General features: G+C 41.7%; 1 protein-coding gene across 12 annotated transcripts in view; it reads right to left on the bottom strand.

Moving 5' to 3' along the window:
- CHD9 (chromodomain helicase DNA binding protein 9) overlaps positions 1–18,035 on the bottom strand; it is a 192,592-nt gene that overhangs the window by 14,972 nt on the left and 159,585 nt on the right. For 7 of the 12 annotated variants that reach the window (XM_054048599.1, XM_054048601.1, XM_054048606.1 and 4 more), the window contains 5 exons: positions 17,544–17,707; positions 10,759–11,031; positions 9,829–9,997; positions 6,986–7,125; positions 6,111–6,332 (listed from right to left, as the gene is read on the bottom strand). In XM_054048599.1, coding sequence (XP_053904574.1) covers positions 6,111–6,332; positions 6,986–7,125; positions 9,829–9,997; positions 10,759–11,031; positions 17,544–17,707 — 968 coding nt within the window. The remainder of the gene's footprint in view (positions 1–6,110; positions 6,333–6,985; positions 7,126–9,828; positions 9,998–10,758; positions 11,032–17,543; positions 17,708–18,035) is intronic. The other 5 variants (XM_054048604.1, XM_054048609.1, XM_054048603.1 and 2 more) reach the window with 4 other exon arrangements.

The following is an 18,035-nucleotide window of genomic DNA, read 5'->3' as shown; positions in this document are numbered from 1 at the left end:
CTCTGGGAAGAGGGGGAAATATGAGCTAGTTGATAACAAAGGATAATACAATCAGAAATCCATTTTGAAAATCTCTAAACACATACAGCTTGACCCCATGATCTCTCTGCTACGGAAATGAATAGTTTAGATGACTTTCTAATGTCTTTTGTTCTTTGTAGGTAAAGGCCAATGCCCTTTGGACATCCAGAGAACACAGCCTCCTCATTTCATCTGAAGCACATGGTTTAGGGGGGAAATGGTAAGTGGATGGTATGACTCATATGAAACTCCAACTTCTTTAGGGATGAATTTGGGGTGGGATGTAATGAGCCTTTTTCTTTAGATAAGTCAATATACGGCAGGTCTATCATAAGTACTCCCAGCTCGCTGAATCTTCTGACTGATGTTATAGTGATTAGAAAGGCCAACTTCATAGACAGAAGAACCATAGAGCATGTGGCCAGAGGCTCGAGGGGAGGCTGTTGAGAAATGACAGAACTGAGGTGCAAACTTCACCAACAGTGGAAAGGATCTAAGAAGCCCCTTCAAAAAGCGAGTTGTGACAGAATGAGTGAAGATCATGTGGTTATCTGCCAGAGGATGAAAAGCACTGATTGCTGCTAAATGCTCTTAGAAGGAATTGAAAGTGAGACCTGGGGACCAATAGGTAAGAAAATATTCCAGGATAGTAGGGATTCCAGCCAGTTCTGGTGTTGCTGAGACCAAGTGGAGAAATGCTTCCATTGGGCTGAACAACATATCTTAATAGAGTATTTTCTGCTTTGTTAAAGATAAAGATAGATTGCACGATTCTGGAACATGAGCACTCTACATTTGATGCCCATTCAAATACCAGGCTATGATCTGCAGTGGTTCTGGACCAGGGTGCCTGAAAATGGGCAGATGTTTATGGTGGCTGAGCTGAAAACTTCAGTAGATCTGTAAACCAGAACTATCTCAGCCAGTTTTATATAGATTCACAGATTCCAAGGCCAAAGGGACCATTGTGATCATCTAGTTGGGCACAATAAGGATGACTTGAGCTCTGTCTCGAAAGATTTTCTATAGAACCTGTGGTATTAATGGAATGGGAGGAATGACATAGATCCTTCCATAATAGCAGCGGAGCATCTCCCAATGAGACCTTGCCCAGGGCCGCTCTGGGGCAGTATGGGGGATGCTTTTGTTAATGTGTGAGGCAAAAAAGGTTCGAGGATGGCATTTCCCATTGCATGAAGAGAACCAAATTGTGACTTTCCCATTCATGAGTAGCAGAAAAATATTTGCTGAGATGTCTGCTAGGGAATTCTGCACCCCTGGTAAGTATACTCCTGATTGGGGTATGTGATGGCTGATGCACCAGTTCCAGAGGTTGACTGCCTCTATACAAAGTGGAAGGGGGATCTCGTTTCCCAACACTTGTATATACAGAATATAGTTATCCTATTGTCCAACATTACTTGGACATGCCAGGATCAGATAAGTGGGAGGAAGGCATTGCGGGCTCAATGTACCCCTTGAGTTCTAGTAAATTCATGCATTCTGGACTTCCTAAGGGTCCAGAGGCCCTGTGCTGTCTGATCACCCACATGAGCAGCCCAACCTAAGAGGCATGCATCAGTGAAGATGACTGCCTTGGGAGTCAGTGTGAAGAAAGGGATTCCCACCTGAACTTTGGCTTTGTCCACCAGATGAGAGTCCAAAACCTTTGATGGAATTGCCACCTCGTTGTTGATGTTATCTCTCTCTGGTGAGTACATAGAGAGAAACCAGGCTTGAAGACAACGAAGATGAAGCCTGGCAAATAACATCATGTGTGTGCATGGTGCCATGTGGCTGCGGAGGGAAAGGCAAGTTCTGATTGAGGTCCAGGGTCTGATAGTGACCTGGTGTAGGAGAACTCTCCTAGCCTGAAACCTCTTGAGAGGTAGATAAATTCTTGCTGTGGCCAAATACAATGTCACCCCTATGAAATTTATGGGGGCTAATATGGATTTCTTGTAGTTAATGCAAACACCTAAGAAAGGCAGTAGACTGAGCAGGAATCAGGTTGCTCTACAGACTTCTTCGTAAGATCTGCTCATCAGAAGCCAATCATCAGGGTATGGAAAGATGGTGAATCCCCTTCTTCTCATTCAAGCTCCACCACTACTGAAAACCTTTATAAACACCCTGGGTGCTGCATGGCTAACTCAAAGGGGAGGACGCTGAATAGGTAATGGTCTTGATCAAAGAGGAACCTTAGGAACCTTCTGTGGGGTGGGTGAACATCTATGCAAACGTATGAGTCTTCCATGAGGACAGCTACAAACCACATGCCCTCCTCTAGGGATGGAATTATTGATGCCAAGGCAATCCTGCAGAATTTTAAAGCTTTTGGATGAATAAGTTCAGTCATCATAGGTTGAGAATGGGCCTCCATCCCTCATTCTTTCTGGGGATCAAAAATGAAGGGGAGTAGAATCCCCTCCCTTGTCATTTAGATGGAACCTTTTCTCTGGCTCGCCAAAGGAGAAGTGAGTCCACTTCCCGTCAGAGAATCATCTCATGAGAATAGTCCCTGAAAAGGAACTGTGAAGGGTGTGTGTGTGTAGGAGTAGCCAGAAACTCAATCAGATAGTTGCCGTGAATAATTTCCAGTATGCATTTGTTGGCAGTTAGGGCCCTCCAGTTGCCAGCAAAATGGGTAAGGTGGCCTCCAAAAATCTGAGGAGGAATGATGTGGCAACAGTACAGGTACGTGGGAGTCTCTACAGTCTCGTCAAAAGAAACTCTTGGACTAGGGGTTAGAGTAAGATGTTGCAGAGATTGTATTCCTGGGCCTATAAACCTTCTGTCTTTTATTTGCCTGAGGACATTGATGATAAAAGAGCTGTGGAGGCAGTCTCACCTTATACCTCTGTCTGTGATGTTTTCTCTTGGGGGCCTGCGTACAGAGATACCAGAGAGTGAAGAGTTGTCTTTGAGTCCTTGAGGAAGCAGAGAGATTTATCTGTCTCCTCATGAAACAGATTGATCGCATCGAAGGGCAGATCTTGGATGGTAGTCTGTACCTACCTAGGGAAACCTGAAGATTGTAACCACAAGTCTCTCCTCATAATAATGGCTATAGCTGTTCCTCTAAACCAGTGGTTCTCAATCAGGGGTATGTGTAAGAAAAAGACTGGATCCTGGACTACTGAGAATACTGATGGCTGCGCACCAAGGCTGGCAGGTTGGGAAGGGAGAATTACTCTGTATCCTTGGGATAGTCTCTTTCTCTGGAGTGACAATGTCCTGAGATAAAGATGATCGCGACAGAAGGGGCAGATGATAGGGGAGAGCAAAAATGTCCTCCATGGAGACAAAGATCTCAGACCGTCAGGAGGTGTGGGGAGAGTTCACTGATGGAGCCACTGGAACAGGAATTTCCCTGGTTACAGTGGAAGTCTGATCTCACCTGGGCCATGTGCTTTAGGCACCATGTCTGATCTGTTTGTCTTGAGACTTCGCCATAGGAACTGATGCTAGAATCAGCGGATCTGTACCCCTGCATGCCACTTTCTCCTGCTGAGATTTACTCGGGCCTAAGTCCCTGATGCCCATGTCTGCAGGCTCTTCTGACTTTGACAGGGTCAGAGAGGGCTCCTTTCTCTTCAAAGCAGTCCTCAAAGAAGACAGTTTGTCCCTACCCCTTTAATCTCATGGGAAGCGGCTTAGAAGTCTTAGCCTCCATTCCTGAACTTATGCTTGATGAGACGGATGTATTGGGGGTGGATGGGTGTCTCTGACCTGGATCTGATTGGTGTCTCATAGGCTTCTCCACCAGGTGTTTCCTAAGTCTCAGTTCCCAACCCTCATGAGTTCTGGGGGGAAAGGAGTAGCAGATGCTGCACTTGGCTGAGATGTGAGCCTTACCCAGGCAGCAGACACAACATTGATGTTCACTGCTCACAGAAATGGAGGGAGGGCAGGAAACGCAGTTTTTGAACCTCAGAATCCCAGGTATAATCTCAGCCTTCTTGGGGGGAAAAAATCCTTCTTGGAAGGGGTAGAAGGAAACAGAAAATAACTAACTATACTATATGAGAAAAATACCAAAACTATTTAAAATATATTTACAGAAGTGATACAATAGGAAGGATCTAAAGCTATCAAAGATTTCAACTCAGACCATCCAGTGGTAAGAAGGACCTGGAGAAGCATTGGCCCGCACTGCTTCATGCCCCCAGTTCAGAGCACAAGGAGAACTACAAAGCATATGCGGCCCAACAGACAATGCTTGCAAAAAATTGTGTACTCAGGCGCATGCATACCCATGTGTGGAATACACATACAGATCATCACTTGAAGATCACTTGAAGATGAATGGTAAGTTCTGTACTAACTTGTGGCAGACTCTTCAAGATGGCCTACAGGCTGCACCACAGCACAAAATCTCTGCAGTGATCACCACTATGGACTCTCACCAACCTGCTTGACATGCCCCCTCCAGCTGGAAGTTACTCAAGGGACTGCATAGTGACACTTACATTGGACCTCTGGTGCTCCTGTGCTGGGGAAATTGTTCCCCAGTCCAAATACTTCACTAGAGCAGCATATAGGGACCAGAACAGGAGGCAAACCTGCAGAGTTTTTACTACCTTTGAGGTCCCATACAGTCACTGACTGTTTTTAAGTATTACCGTAAAAATGATATAAGCCGAGAGGTTTAATTTATGAGTGTACTTGACTGCTTAATTTTACTATTTGAACAAAAAACCTGGAAATAACATTTGGCTGAAGTCAAATTTGGATTAGACTGGTGGCTACAGCAATAATGACAGAAGTACATGTATTACATATTTATTCTAATACAGCAGGATTATTAACAATGCCATAGTTCGTCAAAATCAGAACTTTTTAAGACGAAGTATTCGTTAGATAGGACTTTCCCTGTTAGCATGAAGAGTCTGCACCTGAGGGGCATGTAGATGATCAAGGTGCACTTTTGTTATTTATCAACCAATCAGCATTCAGAAGACCTGACTATTAAGCTAGTTAAAAAAACATTGTTTAACGTGCACAGGCAAGATACTGGAATAAAAATGAAATATTTACAACAGATTATATTAATATACTTAGTCATTCTGAATAAAAAGAGCACCCTCAACTGCCTAATACCCTGACAGGTTTACTACCAACAGTGCACGGATAGAATGGACAGGCCTGACACGAACCAATCACGAAGAAGAGGAGGAGAAAAAGTGGCCGAGAGGCTATGATACAGGTAGCTGGAGAAAACTGATGCCTCCTTTTAGTTATTCAGCTTCTAATAGTTATTTGAAATTATTCTTAAACCGAAATATTAGAATTTAGTTAAAAATTTAACTAAATTTATATACATCCAGTGCAAGACAAAAGGTACACAAACAATTCCATTTCAAGCTCATCATTTCCTGCTTCCCCTTTTGTACTGATAAAGTTGCAATTTTCAGGAGTACTTTACTTCTGGGTATACCAGTTTACCCGATATTACTTCATATTAAAACACTTTTACAGAACAGAAAATTTTTGGTTTTAATCCCATAAATGTCTGTTCTGTACAGATTTATGGGTCAGTAGATCACAAGCTCAGAAGTATCAAGGTGGGAATAGCAAATCCATTTCACATTTGACACTACTAAGCATTTAAAATACAGGTCCCTATGACATTTATCCCACTGTAACCAACTTACTCCTCTTCCATAATTGTGAAAATGCACATACACCCATTTTCAGTGTTATTTATAACTAATGAAACATCACATAGATACATATTTCCTAATTTTCATTAAAGAAATATTTGAAATGGATTAGACTCCATAAAAAATGGCAACAGATAATGCATCTTACTGTTGATTATTTTGTATTAGTGATTAAATGCTATATTCATGGACTGGCCTTAGTGTACAAATTGCATGGAGATGGGAAGAAGAAAGATAGCAATGAAGAGACCATCCCATCTACCTCCTCTTCAAATAAAGTGAAAATAAAGAAGGGGAAGAAGAAGGAAAAAAGAGAAGAGAATAAGGAATCCCACGTGGCATATATTATAGATTTAAATATAGTATGCAAAGGCAGAATGAGACTCACTATTTAGGCAAAGCAGAGTTCAAAAGAATACTCACAGGAATAAAAGCTCCTAAATCTTCAACATAACCAGGATGTTCCTTAAGCCATTTTTCTAAATCCTTCCTTTTTGGTGCATCATCCCCTGCAAGCCTTGTTCCATCTTTCAGGTTAATGACAGGAACTGGGCTTTCTGCATCAAGTAAACCTTGGGACTGAGCATAAGTAAGTGTTGGGTTTATTACTGGAGCAACTTGCGAGGTGTTAATGCCTGGACTAACCTGTAGAAAGACAGTATGTTCTGAGAAATATGCAATATATTGGAAAATGAATGTCACAAAGAATTTGTAGGTGGTCTCCAATTTAGTTAAATACACAGCCAATTCCATTCTGAAAGAGATCTATATGTAATTTTCCATATTGTAATTAAGCAATATTATAGATGTGGCTTTTTGTTTGTTTTTAATAAAAACCTTTCCAGTTCGCATTTAAAAGGTTATAAGTAAGGCAATACTTGAATTGTGGAATGATTATCAAAAAATTGTGAACAAGCCACGGAAAATTGCGGAAAAGTAATAATGGACCGTATTATTTGCAGTAATAAAGTCCATTATTACTTTTCTGCGATTTTCCACTTTCGGCCACCTGTGGCTGAGAGTGGTGGCTCCCGCTGACATCTGCCTGGGGCTGACAGAAGGAGCCGGGGCTCCCACTGTCAAAATTGCAGTGGAAGCGTAATATTGCAGAATCTGCAATTTTCACAGCATTGCAAATTAAGTAGGACCTTAATTATAAGCTTATACTGATTAATTCCAGATGAAATAATTTGAATGCTAAAGTTTAGCAATTATTTGTTCACAGCATAATATGCTCAATTAAGACATTCACAGTAAAATGGAACTTATATTTTGGATATAGAATCACATTTACTTACATGATTAGGTGGTTTATTTCTATTTATAAAGAGGATGTCAACTCCTTCTACATTCTTCCTCCTTCCTCTCCTCTTTTTGACTACAGGCTGGCTGTCGACTATCACTCCATTAGCATTAGCTGTTAACTGATTGGAAGCACCTACCAAATTAATAATGCAATATAATTAGTCAAAGGTGTGTTCCGTCTATAATCAGGAACACATTCAATAAAAAAGTTCCATAATTTGAAATAGAGTAATTTAAAGAGAATTCCCACATATAAACAAAAAATCATCTAACTGCTAAAGAGACCCTGTAACAAGTACAGAATAAAAAGGATCAATACATCATAGTTGCAGCTGCTAGTACTATTAAAATAAAAAATATCAAATATTTTTCCATCTCCATTGTATAAGGGAAAGATCATTTAACTCCAAATGATTTAATTTAATTTTCTAGTACAGAAGAAGCTATCGGTGCATTTTATTTCTTTATTTGCGAACCAACATCATTCAGTGCTGTTAGCCTGACCATGATTAGCTCAGAACAGTGTTTTTAGCAGACAACCGCTCCAAAGCCAGCAGGGAAGACACAACCGTTTGTGAAGTATCACCCAAATTGGTGATGTTGAAAAAAGGAAAGCAAGTGTTCTTAAATCAGTATTCTATATGTAAATATCATTCACCAATATAATGAACCAATTTTAAGGTAACATGTTTTGGACTTAAATTCCTAGAAAGTTGTACCCATTTAAGAATCTCCATCAAGATACTGACACGCTCAACATTCAAAATATGAGAGACTACACCATCTTCCAAAATAACGTCTTAAGATTGACTTAAAAACATAGTAGGTTTGGGTTTTTTGTTTTTGTTTTAAACCCCTGTTTTTCACCTGTCTCTTGATTTTTCACCTTTACGGGAGCTGCTCATGCACATTGTGTATGTGATCATCTTAGGGTCAAAATGCTACCTTAAATACACACAAAAATGCAGCATCTTTTTTTTTTTTTTTTTTTTTTTTTTTTTTTACACTGATTAGAGGGAACTCTGCTTACCTTCTATTGTCCTCTTGGGGGGCATGTGGCAATTCCATTCTATCCAGTCCTTAGCTAAATAGGATAGGCAGCTGCTCCAATCACATTCTTTCTGCATGTTTCCCTACCATCTACTGTCACCTACATTCACCCCCACTCATATTTCCCTCCCTCACAGTTTCTTACCCATCACATTCTCTTTCACACCACATTCCTCTGCACTCTTTCAGCTCCTCTCACTTTGCCTTCATATCCTTCTACCACCTCTCAGATGGCCTCCTAATCCCAACATTCCCTAGTACCCCATCCCCTCTGTTCTCTGCTTCTCACATTCCTTTGATTCTTAGTGCCCTGTCCAGTTCCCTAACCCACTCCATTTCCTGATAGTCCCTACAGTCCCATTCCTAACACCTTTAAATTTGCATGGCCCTCAGTGGGACACACTCTTCCCTGAGAGTAGCCTGGCTTCAGAGCCATTGGAAACCAACAGAATGTCATCTATCTTTGCTAAGGGCAGCCTCACTTTCATCTGATAAGGTCAAATGGATATACAATCCATCTTGCTAAGGGAAGCTTTTGCCTTCAGATCCAGATGGTAATGGGATATGGCAGCCATTTTAGATGAGGGCAAAAATTTGCAAGATTGAAGAAAAAATAAGACATTAATGAGAACCCTTAAAGATCCCAAATATTGCACAAGTTGACAACACTGTCGTACATATTTAATAGGCTTAAGGATCTTAGATGTATTATCCTGTATTAGGTTGAAACTTGACATACCAAGTTTCTACTTCTGTATTTTTATGTAGCTTGTATTCAACAAACGATTTCAATAAGCTTCTATTCTACATAAATGAAAAATGTGTACATTTTTCAAAGTTAAAGATATATTTTGGAATTGCTGTAACTCAAGCTTAGATTTTAAAAACTTTGTAAACAATTAGTCAATATTATGAACATCTTAAATATTGTGTCTACTTCATGTTTACAGACATTACTTTTCATAAAGGTTACTCACATGCATAACTCAAGTATACGTGAGAGATTATAATGTCTCCATATGAGTCATTATGGTCTACTGGGTTAATAATATATATATATATATATATATATATATATATATATATATATATATATTTTTTTTTTACACATACACACATATATACACACACACAATTATATTAAGTCCTTAAGAAGCTATTGTAATATACAGGGTAAATAATATCCCTTTTAGACATTTTCTGAATACATATTTATATAATAAAGCTATTGACGATCACTACCACAATGAGACCATAGTGGCACCAAAGAAATCATGACACCATCACAAGAACTAGAAGGCATCCAATGAAATGGAGAGGTAAATTTCAAAAGTATAAAAGGAAGTCTCCCCCCCCCCCCCCCCCCACGTGTAATTAACCTCTGGAACTTAATGACTTTCATAGCTATAATTAGAAATAGATCCAAAACAAATACCTAAATCTAAACATTCCTTGTTACGAAAAATTGAGGATCCAGATCAGAGCCTACTTTCTAGCTGTAATATATATTTCTGATTGAACTATAATACAGTTTTGTTCAGAATATTATTAAGGATCACAGTAGTAAAGCACAAAACTGTCTCTATACTACTATACTTGACTGTTTGATTGCCTCAGGCACAGGAGACAGATTATAAAGAATGCACAGAAAATTAACACCGATAGAAAACGGCAGACAAAGTATAATGGCTCTTTGTCTATTTCCCTACAGTGTACAGTCTCAAAGAGATTCTTGTGACCAGGGAGCATTATGTAAATTGACACTATTATAAATCATAATGTTTACCTGATTCTGGTAAGGATTTTGGAAAATTGACAAGGCTGGTCTCTGAAGCATTCTGGAGCTCACGCAGCCGAGCCAGGTATTGCTGCTGTCCTAACGTGCCTTCTTCACTTTCAAATAGCCTTTTCTGAGAAAACCCCTGCTTCTGAAAAGTCAATTTCAAACCACCTTCCTGTTAAACAAATGCCAGGGTTAGAAGTTCAGGATTCCTGCATAAAACACATCTATTCCAGAAGAGTTGAGAGAAAATGAGATCACACAAGACTTTAATCAAGCCTTGCTTTTCTTCCAAGTAACCAATCTAACCAGAAATTTTACAGGACCACCTTTATGAATACAAATTGTGAATAAATTAATATCTTAATTGAAAAATTCAGACACTGAACATCTATCTACTTCCTTAGCCTCATCCTCTGCAATCCCAAATCCAATTACTAGAACAGAGTTCTCATCCATATGTACTTACTACCAACAACTCTCAAATTACAAGTATAGGAAATGGGTATTTTAGACACCTCTAGTATGTATGTGAAACTACAGAATCTAGTTGTAATCTTTTTAAAAGCACATGAAATTATAAAGTGCTAATTTGAGTAGGGCATGCTAAAATGTTCAAAAAAAAGCCAAACTCACTGGAAACACCTATTATTTATGCAACTAACCAGTTTGTTAGAAACTGCATAAAACAAACCATTTGAGGAAGCATCTGAACAGCAGGATTTCAAAAGTTTAAAGAGGGACATACATTCAATGATGATCCCTCTACTAGGATATGCAAATTTAAAATTGCTCAATGCCCAAAAGAAACATATCCAAATACCCGTAAACTAATGTGCAAAGGAAGTAAGAGTGAGAGCAGGCAGCCACTTGCAGGTAAAGCATGCCGCACACCGCAATCGCAATCAGGTCCTAGGGCAATAAAAATAAACATACGTCATTGATTTTCACTGTAAACTCCTTTTCTCGTACATGCTTCTTCACCTTTGGCATCTGTGGCGACTGATCATGTTCTTCCTTAACACCTGCAGTTGGGGGTGTTGGTGCACTAGGTTCACTGTAGTCTGCAGCTGCACCCGGGCTGTCCAGAAGTTTGGTTGTGTAGAAAGAGGCTACTGTATTGCTGTCATAACTTCTTCTTGCTGAAGGCCATTTACCTTTCAACACTGTTTGACAAATACTGTCTAGGCGGTTAATCATAACTCGATCCTAGAAAAAAAGAGAATTTTTTTTTTTACAAAGGAACTGCTTACCAAATCTATACATTATGCCATTCAGAATGCAAATCTTACTCTTCTACAAAGAAGAGAAAGGATGATCTTATGGTTAAGTCAGTGGACTTGTACTCAGGATTTGGGTTCAATTCCTGGCTCTACAACATGTTTTCCTATGTGACTTCAGAGAGATCACATGATCTTTCTATACCTCACATAACCATTTGCAAAATGTGGACAATGATACTTCCTTTCTTCCGCTCTGTGTATCTTGTCTATTTAGGTCCTGCTCCTGCAAATACTTACGCACATGCTTTGCTTTACTCACATGAGTAGTCCCATTAATTTTAATGGGAATACTGTGGATAGTAAAATGAAACAGTGCAGAAGTATTTGCAGATTTTTGGCCATGACCATTTGGGCTATCACCTAACACATGTTTGTTCAGTGTCTAGCTTAATGGGATCCTATTTAGACTGCGGCTTGTAGGTACTACAATAATATAATAAACAACCACAAATATAAAAATAAATGTGCATGCTCTTATTCATAGTTCCTGTTGTCATGTTTGAATCTGGAACGGAACAGATTCAAATACCTTAAGTCCCAAGCTGGCAGATCACTAAGCATATATTTAATTTTAAACATACAAATAGTCCCACTGAAAAGTCAAGCATGTACTTAGACCTTAAGCAATACATGCTGAATTCCCCAAATAAAATGTAGGGGACCCTTTTAGAAGCTATGTAATATAAAAATAAAATCCATAAAGTTTGCTGATACCGTTAGAGCATACATATTTGTCCAAGATATGTGAACACTAAAGCTGCCCAATATATAAAATGCTCTTTACAGTTCTCTCCTAATCCTGATTATGTTCTACACCACTATATTCAGAACAAGGGCCTACATTTTCAAAAATGATTAGTTGTTTTGTTATGCCTCTATTTGTGGGTGTCCATAAATTGGCCTTCCACCTTCCCTATGAAAGTTAGATTGTTTAAGAGCTCAAGTGGCGCTCTTAAAAATTGAAAATCATGAACATTGAAATCAAAGTTTTTTTAAGAAAAATATTCGTGACGTTAATATAGTGGAGATTAAAAGCTCCTGAATTTCCGATACTAATACTAATCTCTCTCTTCTGAGCTCCCCCACCCTTTTTGTCTCTTCCTTTGTCATGAAGTTCCCTTTCAGGCTCTCCCTAAGCTGCTTGACTTCTGAAAGCAATGCCTTCATCAGAAGCTTCCAATCTGGCTGCATATTTTCAAGCCTCAGTCCAATCCATGCCTGCCTCCAGTGAATGAGATCTTTATCACTGCAAATTAAGAAACCAATAGCTATTTTTTGAATATAATACATGCCTTTAACAAATACAATGAAATTTTACTCTAAGGGCTGGTCTACACTGGGGGGGGGGGGGGGGGGGAGGAGGGGGGGAAATCGATCCAAGATACGCAACTTCAGCTACGTGAATAGCGTAGCTGAAGTTGAAGTATCTTGGATCGAATTACCTGGGGTCCAGACGGCGCGGGATTGATGGCCGCGACTCCCACTTCGACTGTGCTACCGCCGCTCGCTCTGGTGGAGTTCTGGAGTCGACGGTGAGCATGTTCGGGGATCGATGTATCGCGTCTTAATGAGATGTGATATATCGATCCCGGATAAATCGATTGCTACCCGCCGCTACGGCGGGTAGTGAAGACGTATCCTAAGACTGTGTTATCGGTAACTACATAATTTAAAATGGTTTTGTAGAGGGGAACACAGATTCTTTGGAAAGTAGCATGTAGAAGAATTATATCAGTGACCCTTACATTTTACAAAATTGTGGTAAAATAACTTTAGAACTACTGAATAAAATATAAATCCCAGAAAATTCAAAAATGAAGTTGAATCTACTTAAAATCCAACTAGCACCTCCAAGAAGTAGGTGATTTTATAAGCCAGATGTACTGCAAACCATAAGCATAGCAGGGGACTGTGAAAACAGGATTGGCTTTAGACGCCCATAAAGTATTTCCCTTGGGTCCTCTGATTTTGACTTCAAGTGTCAAAACTAATCTAATCTTTCATTTTTAAAATAATATCTATTCTTTTCCACTGTGAAGGCAATTGTCAAAAGTATACTAAACACTAGGATTAAAGTTTGTATTTTAAGTATACATTTTAACAAATTACAAAATCTTCTTAGTTTTCCACTAGTGCAGTTGAGAATAAGCCACTGATGTATGCAAAAGGATAAATTTACTCACCATGCAGTAAAAAATGGTTACTGGTTACCTCTTGTAACTGGTGTTCTAAGATGTGTTGCTCATGTCCATTCCGTTCTAGGTGTGTGCGCGCCCACATGCACCATTGTTGGAATTTTTTGCTTTACTGGTATCCGTAGGGCCAGCTCTGGAGTCCTGGTATATGAGGCGCCGCCAGCCCTATGTCCTCCAAGTTCCTTCTTGCCGGCAACTCGGACAGAGGGGTAGGAGGGCCGGTTATGGAATGGACATGAACAACACATCTTGAAGAACAGCAGTTACGAGAGCTAGGTAACCTTTTTTCTTCTTCGAGTGCTTGCTCATGTCGATTCCATTCTAGGTGACTCACAAGAGGTAAGCTCAGAATTGTAACACTACTCTGCCAAAGCTGGCATCACCCCGAACCTGCTGGGTGCAATGGGTATGGATGGATGACCAGGTAGCGGCCTTGCAGATATCTTGAATTGGCACGTGGGCCAGGAAGGCTGCTAACGAGACCCGCGCTCTGGTGGAATGGGCGGTAATGATCGCCAGCAGTGGTACCTTTGCCTGTTCATAACAAAACCTGATGTAGGTGGTGATCCAAGAGGAAATTCTCTGAGCAGAAACAGGTAGGCTTTTCATTCTGTCCACTACTGTGATGAAAAATTGTGTCGACTTACAGAACGACTTAGTTCTTTCTATATAAAAGACTAGTGCTTTCTTATCATCCAGAGTGTGTAACCTGCGCTCCTTATCAGATTTATGAGGTTTTGGCAAGAAGACCAGTAAAAATATGTCCTGATTAGCGTGAAACTGCAAAACTACCTTTGGTAAAAAGGCAGAGTGCAGTCGCAGTTCAACCTTGTCCTTATAGAACATCGTGTAGGGTGGCTCTGACGTAAGCACTCTGATTTCAGAGACCCTTCGAGCTGATGCAATTGCCACCAGGAAGGAGACCTTCCACAAGAGGAGTAGGCGGGAACAGTTGGGCAGAGGCTAGGGAGGGGCTACTGCCAGGTTCATGAGCGTGCCAAACCAGTGCTGGCAAGGCCAAGCTGGGGCGACCATGATAAACTGTGCCTTCTCTCTCTTGATCTTTGCCAGGACCCTGCTGATGAGAGGAATCGCAGGGAACGCATACATCAGGTTCCCTGACCACAACAGGAGAAAGGCATCGAAGAGGGAGTCCTTGCCTAGGCCTGGCCGCGAACAAAACCGGTGGCATTTCCTGTTTAGCCTGGTGGCGAACAGGTCCACTTGGGGAGTTCCCCACACCTGAAAAATCATGCAGTCTACCTCCGTGTGAAGCAACCATTCGTGGTGGGAGGAGAAGTCCCTGCTGGGGTGATCTGCTAGTGTTTTCGTGATGCCAGGGAAGTGACAAGCTTCCAGATGAATTTCATGGCTGATGTCTAAGTCCCAAAGACAGAGTGCCTCTTGGCAAAGAATCTACGAACATGCTCTCCCTTGACTGTTGATGTAGAACATCGAGGCCGTATTGTCCGTCAGACTCTCACTACCTTGCCCGACAAGTAAGGTAGGAAGACTCCGAATGCCAAGCAGACCACCCTAAGTTCTTTGACGTTTACGTGTAATACCATCTCCTCAGGGGACCACATACCCTGGGTCTGGAGGTCGCCGAGGTGCATGCCCCAGCTGAAGTCTGAAGTGTCTGATACCAATTCGATGGAGTGATGGGGGATATCGGACAGAACCACCTGTAGGATGGTCGTGCGATCGGTCCACCACTGCAGTGAGGCGAGTACTGTCGGGGGAAATGGTAACGACCTTGTCCAGGTGATCCCTGGACTGGGAATAGACCGTCGCCAGCCATTGCAGCAGGGGCCGCATCCGGAGCCTGGCATGGTGGACAACGTATGTGCACACTGCCATGTGACCCAGCAGGCACAGGCAAACCCTGGCCATAGTGAGGGGGAATGTGGAGACCTCCGTGATGAGGTCCATCAACGTCTGTTACCTTCCTAGCAGCATGAACGTTCTGGCGCAGGTCAAGTTGAGCACCGCTCCGATGAACTCTATCATTTGGACCAGAACGAACGTATACTTTTTGTCATTCGCCGGTAGCGTCAGGATCTCCTGCACTGCCAGCAGAGACTCGGGCGTCGATGGGACTTCGAGTTGACGGAAGCCCTCATCACCGTCCTTTGTGGCAAGCATAGTATGGGAGGGGCTCGACCGCTCAACATGAGCTGGGACCCAACTCCCTGATGGAGGTGTTGAGCCGCCCAGCACGGGTCTTGGCTTTCCTCCGGCCCTCTCCTTTCCCTACGGTAAGTGGGAGATCTTCCCCTCGCGGACCTCTTGAGCTTCTTGGCTGGAGAGGGGGATTGGTGCTGGCTCGTAGATGGCATCGGCCGGTGCTGGGGTCAATGCTGACCCCATCAGGAGCGCCTCAAGATGGATGTCTCTCTCCTTTTTCATTTTGGGTTTGGACGACTTACAGATGCAACATGTGTCACTTATGTGTCCTTCTCCTAGACACCTTAACAGCTAACATGCGGGTCGCTGATGGGCATGGGCGACTTACAATGATGGCATGGTTTAAAGCCTGGGGATCAAGGCATGCCCCATCCCTAGGCTGAATCCCATCTGGGACCAACTAACAAGAACTAATACTAAGGGTAAATACTATACTATATACACAACTATTTTAAAAAGAAACGTTTTTGAGACACACTGAACTAAGCGAAAGCTAGCTGACGCAGCAGAAGTTCCAGCACCGTGAAGCAGCAAGAAGGAACTCAGAGTGGGGAGAGCCGGTGGTGCCCCTTATACCGCACCATGCGGGCGCCACTCCAGAGGGCACCAGAGCCAGTCCCCTACAGATACTGCTAAGGGAAAAACTTCCGGCACTGGTGCATGTAGCAAGCACACACACCTAATATGGAATGGACATGAGCAAGCATTCCAAAAACTATAGATTTTTACCTAGCACTGTCCATCTGGTCCACCCATGTGCCTCTGCTCCCCTTGTGCACCGCATCAAAGGAATAAAAGGGGGGATTGCCAGACTGCCACCATCTCAACTCCTTCTCTACCGCCAGTTCCCACTAGGAGACTAGGGAGCGGGGAAAGAGGGGAGGTAGTGCACTATATATAGGGAAAAGATATCGCAAAGAACTCCTGTTACTACCCCTCCTTCTTCCAGGGATTGTCCCTATGTGTAGTGCACTACTGGTGATTCACAAGCCGTCTCTCTAAGGAGGCAGGTGCCTAGAAACTTATAACATAACTGATTGCTTCTCTAGGCAGGGTAGTTTTGCATCAGACACAGTTGTTCACACCCTGTACACAGTGTCTAATGAAGGCATGTACAAAGTGCCAGGTTGCTGCTCTGCAGATTTCAGTAACAGGGATATCTTTAAGGGAAGCTACAGATGCTGCGCCTGAGCATTAACTGAGTGTGTTTTCACATTGCTTGAATGTGTTTCTGGTGTAAATTAAGCAAGGTGTGACCGAAGACAAAGAAAAGGACATTTACATGCATGGTGAACAAAGCCATCAGGAGAGCAAGTGGGGAAAGATGACCACTTAATCTCGATGGGGTATGGAGAGTGCACCCCCTGCTCCTGAAGCCTTCCTGCCTCCTGAAGCAGCATCACTGAACTTTGGGAAGATATAAAGAGAGAGAGCCATTTTGCCTTCTGTCACATGAGAGACTAAAGGGGCCAGAGCTCCTGAAATCACAGAATGGTGGATCCTTTAACCAAGCAGTTTGAAGTCTCTGGGAACTGAATATAGATGAGAAAACTGCTTAAGCAAAGATTGCAACCTGTTGAAATTAAGTTTTAATCTTAGAAGCATATTTTTACTTTTGTTTGCTTGTTTAATGAACTTGTTTTATTTATACTATACACCAACTCAATGTGTTAACCCCAGTTAAGGTAATAAGCTTCCAGGTACTGTCTCTTGAAGGGAGCAGCAAACTTAACTTCTGTAAGTTTTCGGTGAGAGGACTGGACACTACAGGGCAGATATTTTGGAGAAAATACAGGACAGGGAGGGTCTTGGCGTCACCCTGTGTATGCCGGCTGTTGGTGTCAGGGCTATAAGCCACAGCAGCATAGCATTTAAGACATCCAGAATTCCAGACCAGGCAGTGACACAACCCGACTGGTCTGAGTCGAAACCCAAAACGTCATATTGGCATAGTCACAATAGGATTTACCACCAGCTTGCTATTTTAACTCATCAACCCCCAAGAAAAATGACCCAGCTATCACATTTGAGCTTGAAAATGGTATTACAAACTTACCTTTGGCCAATAGGATGCAGCCAACATATATCCACCTTGCAAGAGATAGTTGGAATTTGGTGTCCCGTTGTTCAACTGGAAACAGTCCTGGGTCTCATCTTGTGTTGTGCTCAGAGAGGCTACACTCTCTTCGTCATATGCTTTGATGTGAGGTGTTCCTTCTGCTAAATAAAAGTACTACATATAACTTGAAGCTATATAGAAAAATATACCTTTTTTTTTTTAGGACGCTCATACCAAGTATGTAAAGGTTTGGAAAGAAAAATTTGAACACTAATATAAAATGAAAAATGAAATTTTTATTCTGGGTATATGCAAGGCTGATTTTTAAATTAGGAGTGCTGAGGCTCTTCTATGTAAATTGTGAACTACTACTACTCTGCACATAACTATATTCCTATGCTCTTTTCTAGAGCTTAACATGTGAAGTATTCAGAGATTTCAAAACAGGTTGCTTGCTAAAGTCTGATATAAAATCCCTTGTGTACTTTT

The sequence above is a fragment of the Malaclemys terrapin genome, chromosome 14 (genome assembly GCF_027887155.1).
Source record: "Malaclemys terrapin pileata isolate rMalTer1 chromosome 14, rMalTer1.hap1, whole genome shotgun sequence".
In the NCBI taxonomy this organism is placed as follows: domain Eukaryota; kingdom Metazoa; phylum Chordata; order Testudines; family Emydidae; genus Malaclemys; species Malaclemys terrapin.
Note: the sequence above shows the minus strand (reverse complement) of the source record. Positions and strands in the feature narration are given on the sequence as shown.